The sequence below is a fragment of the Hakea prostrata genome, chromosome 10, assembly GCF_041222555.1.
Source record: "Hakea prostrata isolate BN-2017 chromosome 10, UWA_Hpros_2, whole genome shotgun sequence".
In the NCBI taxonomy this organism is placed as follows: Eukaryota; Viridiplantae; Streptophyta; class Magnoliopsida; order Proteales; family Proteaceae; genus Hakea; species Hakea prostrata.
In genome coordinates, this window is record NC_142609.1 from 13,108,414 (window position 1) to 13,120,629 (window position 12,216).

A 12,216-nucleotide genomic window follows, 5' to 3' on the forward strand; every position below is an offset into this window, starting at 1 on the left:
ACAATATATGAGAGTTTGTAACTTTGTGTTATATCTAGACTCTAACACCTGCAACATTGGATAAGATTATGTATATGAAATTTGAAAAGTTTGTTGTAAATCAAATAATAAATAAAACACTTCCACAAGCAAACAAATCGTGGAAAAATTCATCCTCTCTAAGTCTTCCTTTGAACTTTGAATTCAAATCTTGAAAACATAAAAGAAAATAAACTAGGAACAAAATAGGGAATAATAGGTTTATAAATCGATCTAATTTTATAGTAAGAAAGAGGTGAAAATATATATTTTCTCCTTATTTCTCTATCTTTAAATGTGAAATACCACTATTTGGCCCCCTCCAAAGATTACGGGATTTTTTGAATTGGAAATATCCTTGTTTTTCTCTTTATTTCTCTATCTTTAAATGTGAAATACCACTATTTGGCCCCTCCAAAAATTAAAAATAAAAATTTAAGATAAAGATGATGGGTACAAATGTCATTCATAATCTTTATCTAATGGTTATCATTAAATCCCTAATTTTAAGGAATAAAAAGTTAAATTCTAATTAAAAAATAACTTAAAAACTAATTCACGATCCATGAATTTCTCCTTATATATTATCTCCTAATTTCATTTATATTTATTCTCATGAATCTCCTCTCTTTTTTCTCACACGTCTCACAAAATATTGAAGTACTTAGCAAACTTTGGAATTTTCCTAAATCTTTTCCACATCAAGTATTCACTCTATCTTTCTCAATTATTCCTTTCTCTCTCTCACACTCACAAATTTTATATTAATTTATCTAATTTTTAATCTAGACTCCATATTAAAATATAGTAATATATTCTGAGATGGGACCTACAGTGGGTCCCACATATACATTTGCCCCCCCCCCCCAATGTTCAATCCTGGCTCCGCCCACTTCGCAGACAATTAAAAATAATTAAATATATTACAATCTTATATTCTTTATTCTTGTCCTTTTATTACTCCTTAAAAAATAAATAACATTTACTATAAATTGTTTTAAATTATTTTTTTAACTGTTGTATTTTATTTTCTAATTTCTCCTCCATTTTTTCTTTTTTTCCTTTTTTTTTTTTTTTCCTTTTTTTTTTTTTTTATGTTTACCTGTTCCGTTGTTGATTACAAGTTTAGGAGAAGGTTTTTATTCAACTTTTCAAATTTAACGATCAATCAAATCAAATGGATATAGGAGAACGAGCTACTCCTACGACTTCTTTGGGAGTGAACTGAGTGGTACAGTCCTCAAAAGTAGAAGGATTTGTTTAACCATGGGAAAGAAGTCTACCATTAATTCTTCTTCAAAAGAAAAGGCGTTAAGAATGACATAGTTAATGCATCATTACCTAACTCTATTCCTGAGACCTCAATTCGTGAAAAGCGTCCTAAATAGTCTCCAGTACCTGAAAACAAGCAAAATAATTATTTTGAGCGTAATCCAGGGTTGAAAAACAAATTTAGGATTATTCAGTTGATCAACGTGATGAAATTAGGCATAGTTACCTTAAAGCTGGACCATATCAGCCTATTCTTCAAGAGTATCCAAATCTGGACCATCAAATCATCCTCGACGTTTTCAATCTTCGTGGTTTAAGGTTCATCCTTTTTTGTTAGAGTATTTTCCTTTAAAATATGTAGTATTTTGTTTGCTATGCTTTCTTTTCAATAAGCTTGGAGCAAACTCTGAACATAGGACATTCACTATTGATGGATTTAAAAATTAGAAAAAAGTGGATGGAAAAGAGTGTGTTTTAATAAATCATGTGAGATGGGAAATCAACTCATGCCACAAAGTTACTGAAAAAGATTGTGCAAACTTAATGAAGCAAGATTAACATATTGATTTGATGTTTGAAAAGTATACATCTCAAGAAATTGAAAACAATCGGTTGCATTTGAAAGCCTCAATTGATGTGATCAGATTGCTTGTGTATCAAGGTTGTACTCTTAGAGGTCATGATGAGATTAAATATTCGTCCAATAGGGGCAATCTTATTGAATTCTTAAAGTTGATAGCTTCCTACAATAAAATTGCGGCAGTTGTGCTGGATAATGCTCCTCAAAATACATCGTACACATCACCTAGGATACAAAATGAGATTTTACATATTATAGCAAATAGAGTGAAGAAGGAAATTTGCAAAGAGATTGGTGATGCAAAGTTTTGCTTAATAGTTGATGAATCTCGTGATGAATCTAAAAAAGAGCAAATGACTATTGTTTTAAGATTTGTTGACAAAGCGGGATTTGTATAAGAGCCTTTTTTTTTATCTTGTTCATGTTTCAGATATAAAGGCCTTGACTTTGAAGACCGCTATTTTTTTTACTCTTTCTCATCATGGGCTTAACATTCACAATATTTGAGGTCAAAGATATGATGGAGTAAGTAACATGCAAGGTGAGTGGAATGAGTTACAAGCCTTAGTAGTTACCAACTGTTCATATGCCTATTATATCTACTGTTTTGCTCATCCTTTGCAATTGGCATTAACATCTAGAAGTGTTGACCCAATTGAGAACATTTTCTCCAAATTGGTGTCTATTATCAATCTTGCTAGTGCATCCAGTAAGTGAAATGATGAGTTAAAATTTGTTCATGCTTCTGAAATTGTATACTTGATCTCCATCGATGAACTTAAAACTGAAAGCAGGGTAAATCAGATTGGAACTTTACAACAGCCTGGAGATACTCGATGGGTTCTCATTTGAGATCTATTTCAAATTTGATAAATAGGTATGGTGCTACATGTGAGGTCTTGATCACCATGATTGATAATGGGACTACTTCATCACAGAGAGTTGAAGCAAAATCGGCTTACAATACATTGACCTCCTTTGAGTTTGTTATGATTCTGCATCTAATGCAAGAAATTATGAACATCACTAATTTGCTTTGTCAAGCTTTCCAGTGGAAGTCTGAAGACATTTTAAATGTTATTCAACTTGTGTCCATTACCAAAAGCTTATTCAAAAAATGAGAGATGTTGGATGGGATGGGCTTTTGATTAAGGTGATATATTTTTGTAAAATGCGTAACGTTGATGTCCATGACACGAGTGTTCAGTTTGTTGGAAGGAAGGGTCGAGCTCATCAGCAACAAGATGATTTTACAGTTGAACAACACTATCGAGCAAATATTTTTTATGCTACAATCGATAGCTAGTTTAATGAGCTAAATATTAGATTCAACGAGCATGTTATAGAGTTGCTTACTCTTAGTTCTTCTTTGAATCCTAGAAGCTGATGCAAGAATTTTAGGATTGATATGATCTTTGTAAACTTGTGGCTAAATATTTTTTTTGGATATGAGGTTCATCCGGGCCAGCTTGCATGCACCATGATTTACATCCTCAAGGGAGCTTTTTTATATTAATGCCACCAAGTGGGTGCGAACCCAAGACCTCCCCTAGGGAAGTTGGATCTTTAACTGCTTTAACATATCACCTTTGGCACTTATGGCTAAATATTATACCCAAGATTTTATTTAGCATGGGAGAGATCACTTGAAAGTACAACTATAACACTAAAAGATTGATGTAGTCAAATGTTCAGATTATCCGAACATGTCAACCATTAGTAGTTTGTGTCAGTGGTTGGTGAAGTCAACAAAATATGATGTCTACCCACTTATTTATCGATTAATCAAACTATTGATTACTCTTCCCATTTGTACTGCAACTTTAGAACGAGCATTTTCTGTCATGAAGATTATTAAGATTGATTTGCGAAACAAGATGGAGGATGATTTTCTCACAGATTCTATGATATTATATATTGAAAGAGAAATTGCAGAGAAAATTAGTACAGGATCAATTATGGAGGATTTTCACGATCTCAAAGATCGTCGAGTTCCATTATGAGACACTTGTTTTGTGGCTTTTCACTTATTCTTGTTTTTTTAAGGATTTAATATAGATTTTGAAGTATTATCAGTAAACTTTCCTTTCTAAATATTAGAGGTCTAGTGTTATATCTTAGAGAATGTTTGCCTTATTAGAGACTTGCATGGTTAGCTACTAGATGCATCAATACTACTACATATCAACTTTTCATTATTATTAGTGTCATGTTTATGATGTTGATATGTATATGAGATTGTTGCCTTATTGAGTTCATCATAACTCATCTTTTGTGAGTTATTTCTATTTTCTTCAAATGACTATACTGACGCGAGAGAATTTCCGTATGTCTCGGAGAACCCCCATAAAGAGACTCTAGAGACGTCAATGAGAAGTGGTGCTGCACAACAGGAAGCTTCCCATGGGTGCATGGAGTGCAACGGCAAGAGGATCCAGGTGGTTCGTCATTTAGATAGATCAATGAGAGAGGGTTTCATGATTCCTTTTATAGAGAAATTATAAGATAAAATGCCAGCCCTAAGAAAGACCAAAATAATAATTAGACTTTGATACTCTTTGTTTCCATTGAAATACCTTTTTTGGACATGTTTCTTTTATTTATTCTTTGGTTTATACTCATTTCCTTTATTGGATTTTGGACACTTGTGTTTAGTAATATTAATTATTGGACTATTCCTTGCTTTTAATTTGATATGGTGTGCATTTATTATTATTGATGACTAAATCGTAGATCTTGTAACTATGGATCGCACCCACAAGTTGTCGGGCATGATCGATAATGCCGGGTGGGGTGTGACACTGTTTGCAACCTTGGATCCAAAGGCATTTTTGTTTTCTCATAATTCAACTTCAACATCAACCCCCTCCCAAATCTCCACTTCAGAAGCCATGGGCTAGTTCACTCTCCTCTGAAATATAACAATGGCTCAATAAATCCAAATCTAATCTCAATCTTAGAAGAACAAAAAAAAAATGGGTGATTTTAGTTCTTCTCTGCATCAAAACAATTGCTCAAGAAATCAAAATCTTGAACCTCCCTCTAAGAAGAATTTCATGCCAATGTTGTCCGACTTAAGCACAATTGGTTATAAAGTCTTTGTTCCCACAAAATTATTGCTAGTTTACAATAAAAAAGAAAATAGTAGGGTAGAATTTTATCGGAAAAGGGCTACCCTTGTTTCTTTTGTTATGGCAAGGGTGTGGGTTACAAAATTTGGGAAGGTGTTGGTTTGCTCTTTTCGGGCAAGGAGAGGGGTGGTGAATGGATTTTTATTTGCGGTAGCAGCTGCCTGCTATTGCCAATGGTCAAGATTTGACCAAATAAATCCAACGGTTGTAGTAAAACTTGCAAGGGTATATATGTGTGAATATAAAATTTTATTTTTACATTTAAAGGTTTAAAATTTTTCAAATTTACAAAATTCAGTCCTTGACTCCACCCAATTCCCAAATTTCAAAATATATGCTCCTCCCATCCTCCTCCTCTCACTGGTTTCACGCGATTGCGCCACTGGTATTGGGAGGCTAATGTAGAATTTAAGGTTGTTGTTTTGGAGTTCCATAGGGCTATAGATGTTCTTCCTAACATCAAAGGCTGTTTGAACAATTGAGGAAGTAAAGAAGAATGGTAGAATGGAAGATGGATATTTACCTAGCGAAACAGTAGAAGCTGAATCTTGGGTATCGGAGGAGCTGGTGCTGGATGGGTTGTTTCTGCTTCTATGCGTTTCTTGGCGTATGGGTTTTGATCTGAGTTTCTGGGTTTGAGTTGGCGGTGAAACTCTTGGTAGTTGTGGAGGTATGAGAGGAGGTAAAGGAAAAAGGGCTGGAGAGTTCTGGTAAGGATCATGATACCCCAATACATTGTGAAAGGAATGAGGAAGCAAGGGAAGTTGATTCCAATGCTGGTGAGACTGGTTCCTCCCTCTGCAACTCCATGGCTGCTCAAAAGTGCAAGTCTTGCCAGATTTAGAGTCTTCCCTTCTTCCATAATTTGGTTGACCCAGTAATTGTTTACAAAATTCTTCAACCATCATAAAAACGAAATTGCAATTGAATTGTGTCATGAAGTTTCTAGTCTTTAACACTATCCGTCTCCTTGAAGTTTTAAGTGAATGAACCACCGATCGATGAGGTTCAGTCACACTGGTGATGATCTTTAAGCTAATCCATCGCTAACCAGCATTATTTTTAACATAGAGGGTTGGTTGGAACAAGCGAAGGTCAGGTGGTTCGGCTAGGCCCTTCAAGGGGAGGTGGAGGCTAGGAGCACAGACTTGGACAATTCGGGGAAGGGGTGGACTTTGTAAGGAACAAATTTTGTGAGTTTGAAGAAATTTACAATAACCCTCAATATGCAAAAATAGGTTTCGGTTTATATAGGCCCAAACCACACCTCCCCACAAGGGGAGGATCAATTCTCCACTAATGGAGAATCAATGGTTTGTCCCTCCTCCACTAATGTGAATAAACCCCCTTGACCTAACCATCCTGGCAATCACTACTTGGGGAAGTAACTCTCATGAAAATTCACTTAACTTTGGAATGAATCAGGCTTTAACCCATTCAAAGACCTTAACCCCCACTCATCCTAATGGACAAGAATGGCATTTCAATTTTAAATGAGAAATAAAAGGTCAAGAGTATAGAATTTGAGTAATTCCACCATTCAAGTTCAGCCCACCTCATCACCATGATCAAGACCTCCTATGACCTCTCACCATTGTCCCCTTTTGAGCTCTCATTTTCCAAAGTCTTGAAGGGCCTCCTTGTTTCTTTGGTCATGAAGGCCTCCGCTTCCCTCTATGGTGCCTCTATTACCTCTACCCTTATCTCTTGATTCCCACTTTACATCTTTCAAAACAATTAAATAAAAGAAATGCAAAAACTAATTTTGAAACTTAATATATAGATAATATAGATTTTACTAAAAAACCTAACAATTTTGGTTGACCCAGAAACAAAACCACCATCATAAAAACGAAAGAACGTCTGAACTGTCTTTGAAGTTTCTAGCCTTGAACATTATTGTCTCCTAAGTTTCGAGTGTGTGTGTGTGAGAGAGAGAGAGAGAGAAAGATGATATAAATACACTGGTGATGATCTCTCGCCCTCTCCATCTAATCAACATTATTTTTATTAGAGGATTGGTTGGAACAAGCGAATGGCGTTTGAATCGAGATCCAGCCCCGTGTGTCTCATGGACTCAGGAGGAGGTGGAGGGGAGAAGCACAAATTTTGAAATTTGGGAATCGGGTGGAGTAAAGAAATGAATTTTGTAAATTTGAAAATTTTTAAACTTTTAAATGTAAAAATAAATTTCTATATTCAGCATATATTCCCTGATACAAATTCCATTGCAATCTATTGGATTTATTTGGTCAATTGTTGTGGTTGTTATAGCCATTATTCTAAAGGTTTATTGGGTTCCACCAATCAAAATATGTGGTGAGCAAGGTTTAAAGTATTGGTATTGAGTATCGTATCTGTCAGGTGATTTTAAGAGACATATCCTCTGTTCAGATCGAACTTTGTGCTTTAATGCATCTATCATTTGTATTTCTTTTTTTCTTGTGTGTATCTATATTTCCTTTGGAGTTTATGAATGAAGTCTTTAACTTCCTACCAATAATTCCTACCAATAAACAAAAAAAACAAGGTAACTTGATATTTTAAAAAAAATGTAAAAACATACAGTTTGATAGATTTCTAAAAAATTCAATCAACTTACGTGAACAATCAAAATTTTTAAATTTTTAATTTTAATATAAAAATCCAATGGACAAAATGGTCATTTCATTGATCCCGTCGGGCCAATTCTCTTCGGTCTGCAGCTCCATTCAATCCCGATTCCGAGCTTCTCACACCGATTTCCCCTTTATATAACGCTCACCGCCTCGCGTGTTTCGTTTATTCGAAACCTTGATACGCTGCTGTTTCGATCACTCGATCTCTAGACCCTAATTTTCATTCTTGAAATCAATTAAAATATCGGCAACTGAATCACACTGGTTGTTCGTTTGATTCCTTAGAGAGCAGAGGAAAGCGGCAGTAATGGCAACTATAAGTCTCCGAAAGGAAATACTCGTCTCCCACCTGAAGTGAACAGAGTTCTCTATGTCAGAAACCTTCCCTTCAACATCTCCAGCGAAGAGATGTATGATATTTTCGGCAAATATGGAGCAATTCGGCAGATTCGAATCGGTACTAACAAGGATACCAGGGGCACCGCCTTTGTCGTCTACGAAGATATCTATGATGCTAAGACAGCTGTTGATCATCTCTCTGGTTTCAACGTTGCGAATAGGTATCTGATCGTGCTGTACTACCAGCAGGCAAAGATGAGTAAAAAGGTTGATCAGAAGAAGAAGGAAGACGAGATTGCTAAGATGCAGGAGAAATATGGAGTTTCCACCAAAGATAAGTAGAGCTCTTCTTGAATTAGGGTTTCATGTTGTCGGTGGGGTTTAGATTTTGGTTGTATTGATGTATAAGTAGACCTTTGTTTTCTGTACACATCAATAGTTTTGGAAATTGCTGACAGTTTGTCGAATATTCTCTATATTAATCTGTGTGGCTAATTGCTTTGGCTAGCAACCATGGTGGTTTAAACTATTCTAATTTCGCTTGCTGAGGTGATTTCTTCGGATTCTTTAACCCTTGACCAATTAATTTAAGAACTTGTTACTGACTTTGGGTGACATTGTTGGTTTTATGGGTTTGACTATGGAATAGGTTTTAGGGTGGGCATGGGAATGTTAAAACACTATGATAATATGAAGGTACTTATAAGGAAGTTCAGATGTGAGATTCTATATGAAAGCATTGGCTATTGAGCTAAAAGTTCAGTTTTTTTTATGTGAGGAATTGATTATTTGCTGCTTTTACTGGAGACATGTGATGGGAATCTGTTCTGGTTGAATCCTAGGTTTGAGAACAGACGTCTCCCAGATGTCTGTAGAGAAATCTCAGAACTATTTAGCTTCCTCCGTCCTAGGCTATTAGTAAATCATAAGTGGGTCAGTTGTTATGGTCTTCTTGACTTTTGATCTCATTGATGTGACTGAAACTTTATGGACATGGATTTGAACAAAGTTCTCCTCATTGAATGATAAATGGTGTCTGCGATTCGTATATTTTCTATGATCAGTGTGCATTTTGTCCAACTCTGAGGTCTGGGAAATCTTTCTTGTTTATTTGCTATCTTCTAGTTGCCTCATTTTTATAGGTGAAATGGGACTTCATGCATGGAATTAGTATCAAATGAACAAAAAGTTAGATCTTTGATATATAGAAAGCTGTTCAATTGTCAATGTATATAATTGCAGCAGTGAGCACTATTTCCATGTATGTACATGGCTCAAGCCACCTCCAAAAAGGAAAGAAATCTATATATAACCAGGATTATTAATGTAGTCCCCTTGATGCATAATCTGAAAAAGGATCTGACAAACAGGTCAAGTAGTAGTTAGTACATCCCTAATGTCATGGGAGGTGTCTCTGACTGAGGAAGTGCTGGATAAGCACAAATGCTCTTTCTGGCTGCTTTAACTGTTAAAAGCTGGTAGGAATCCTGCAAATTCTTTTTATCGTGTTTGGATATAGGTTCAAGGTGAGCTAGGAATTGGCAGGGAGGAATACTTCTCTAAAGCATAGGAAAGTGAGATGTTAGGATAGTATGGGTTGTAAAGTTCACCTACCATCTCTCTGGTAATTGGGTGTCTTCCCCACTCCATTTCCTTCGAAGTTCTACCAAATTGGTAAGACCATGTGAGGAAAATGAGTGGAAGTTGCAGAATTTGCCTCCTGTATTCATCAGTGAATGGGACTATGCCTGATGACCGAGTGAGATATTTTTGCCAAGGCTGTGAAAAGAAGGCTGAAAAGCATGACTAGAGAAAACCACAATTGCATTGCAGTTTTGGGTTTTCCCACGTTTGTGCTTAGAAACTGAAATGGGTATTGAAGAAATTAGAAACGTCAATTTCTTATTTATTGAATTGTAAAGACAAATATAAGTTTGGAAATGCATCAGAGAATAAACACTGACATCACCAGAGATCTCAGAAATGGGAATAATCAATGATGAACTTGATAAATACCAAAATTTAAGAGACAGGTGGAAATACCGGCCTTAACTAATCAAGAACGCATTTATGGTTGCAATTAAATGAAAAACTGAAACCTAGAAAATTATGGATGAAATCATGTTATAGTAAGAGATGAAACGATGAATGGAACAACCAGAAATTTTTGGATAAGCAGAAAACTGAAAGAGTAAGAAAGGTTGCACATTGTTATTTGAAAAACAAAGGAAGCTAATCTGAGCTTCTTCAGGACTTGTTATGTAGCTGCTGCCTGCTGGTAAGTCTTCCTAATCTGATTATGCTGGTTGGCGCTAATGTGTCCTGAAAGTTATTTGCTTCCCCAGTCTCTAATATTATTATTATTTGTTTTAATTTTTTTTGTGTGTGTTGATGGGTTTTTTCTTTTTTCTTTTCCTTTTTTTTTTTTTTTTTTTTTGTGTGGGGGGGGGGGGGCTCTCAGGCAATCACCAGTCTTCAACCCAAGAATCAAGTCTCATGGAAGTCATGAATTTACTGGGAGCTCAAAAATCCATCACCATAAATTCTATCGGGTGTACTGTTCGATGCATCTCACTCCCAAGAACCTGAGTGGTCTTGTTCTTTAATATACACATTTGATGATTTCATATTCTTACTATTTTTGGGTAATGAGAAGGGGTGCTTTATGTCTACCAAAAAAAAAGAAGGGGTGCTTTATGGTGATGAACATGTCAAGCAACAATTCTGCAGGATCAACAAGCGAAATGGGACTTCCAGATTCAAACCAACCATAGCTTGTTACCTTGGATGGTGATGAGACAGGAGTCTTCTTCCATTAGGTCACGAACCCAGAACCCCATTGGTTATATAGGCTAGGAGAATAGGAGACCGATTTACATAGAGGTTTAACATGTTACTCCATCTCTGCTTGATTCTGGTTATGCTTGCCTTTTGGATATACTTGATGATTAGCATAAATTGACTTGATTATCTACAGGGATTGATTGGTTGACTTGGTTAGCTAGAGGGATTATTGTTAACATAAGGGGTTGAATTGTCACATCAGATTCTGAACTGCAAGTATGTTACATCAAACCTACCTTCGTTTATTTCCTCAATCCCAAATTAGTCCACAACCATCGTCTACCTCTTTAAAACCCATATCAAGCCGTGTAAGCATCAGGTGCCAATCTTGGTGTCACAATGTCAGACAAATGCACAAGCTTTCAGCAAAGCAATCCCAAATGCTTCATCCATATTGAGCTTAGGTCCCTGCAGGAATCTTTCAATCAAAAGCATGCAGGAGGGTTCCTAATGAATACTCCACCAACACAATCCTCGCTCTGGTCCCTGCACAGATCCTCCTTCCAGCCCTAAATGGAATCCACTCGAAGTCATTCCCATGAGGAGCAATCTTTTAGCATTCCTTCCACTCTAGAGCCTTGCCGGTAGTGAAAATCATTTGGGTTCTCCCATACTGTTGGGTCTCTCGCTATTCCCCTTATATTCACACTTAGCCGTTTGCTCTTGGGAATGTAGTAGCCATTCGCCTGGCAAACTTCTGTGGAAACATCAGGGAGTTTTCTGAAGCTCTCTCAGCAGATGGCTTGAAAAGAAGCTTTTGGATATCAGATTCTTCAAGACGGCGGTTCTGACTGATCACTTCATCCATCTGCATGAGCTTTTTGGAAGATTGTTGGGTTTTTCATCATTTCTGCGAGTGTCCTCTCGATTGCACTGGCTCCTGTATCAGTTGCTGTTGAATAAGTTTTGTACACGCGGAAGAAATGGTTAAGTAGTGAAAAAATGGTTTGTATAAATTCAGTGAGTCAAAACTCAGGGTTGGGCCAATTTAATTGATAAAATGAAGTACCAATTTGATTTTGACACATGACAGCAGGTCTGTACCTCATATTCTAATATTTCCGGCATGGCAATTATTTGTGATTTCTGTGTAATTCTAATTCCTTTTGGCCATTATTTTCAGGGTAGAATTTTTTTTGGGGCATTTTGACAATCAGGTATGGAGGGAAATTTATCAGGTCCATGATTGATGTGACCTTTAAATGAATTTTTACCATTTGATGTGATGTTGGAATACATGTCACACATCTACAAGGAAATAGACCATTCATTTCCTTGTAAAAAATGGACCTGATATTGGTTGGATCAATCTTTTTTTACTAAGTTGATGCTAGTCATCGTGACTTGGGGCCCACAGGCCCTTTGGGATGGGAGGGGGGAGTATGGAGGAAATGGAGGATCGAAATTAGGTCTT

The 12,216-nt window shown here is 36.3% G+C and overlaps 2 protein-coding genes and 1 pseudogene across 2 annotated transcripts; 2 read left to right on the forward strand and 1 right to left on the reverse strand.

The window, feature by feature from the left end:
* The first annotated feature begins 1,860 nt into the window (after positions 1 to 1,860).
* Positions 1,861 to 3,873, forward strand: LOC149001966 (uncharacterized). The gene is made up of 2 exons (XM_089138618.1): positions 1,861 to 2,262; positions 3,616 to 3,873. Exons 1-2 carry the CDS (start codon positions 1,861 to 1,863, stop codon positions 3,871 to 3,873), a joined length of 660 nt encoding a protein of 219 aa, XP_088994744.1.
* Positions 3,874 to 7,786: 3,913 nt separating this feature from the next.
* On the forward strand, positions 7,787 to 10,346 carry LOC149001967 (splicing factor 3B subunit 6-like protein). Its single transcript, XM_089137284.1, is given in 2 exon segments — positions 7,787 to 7,948; positions 7,951 to 10,346. Coding segments are annotated over 2 exon segments (372 nt in total). The 5' UTR covers positions 7,787 to 7,926; the 3' UTR covers positions 8,301 to 10,346.
* Positions 10,347 to 11,101: 755 nt separating this feature from the next.
* Positions 11,102 to 11,851, reverse strand: LOC149001968 (flavonoid 3',5'-hydroxylase 1 pseudogene; annotated as a pseudogene).
* Positions 11,852 to 12,216: the final 365 nt, after the last annotated feature.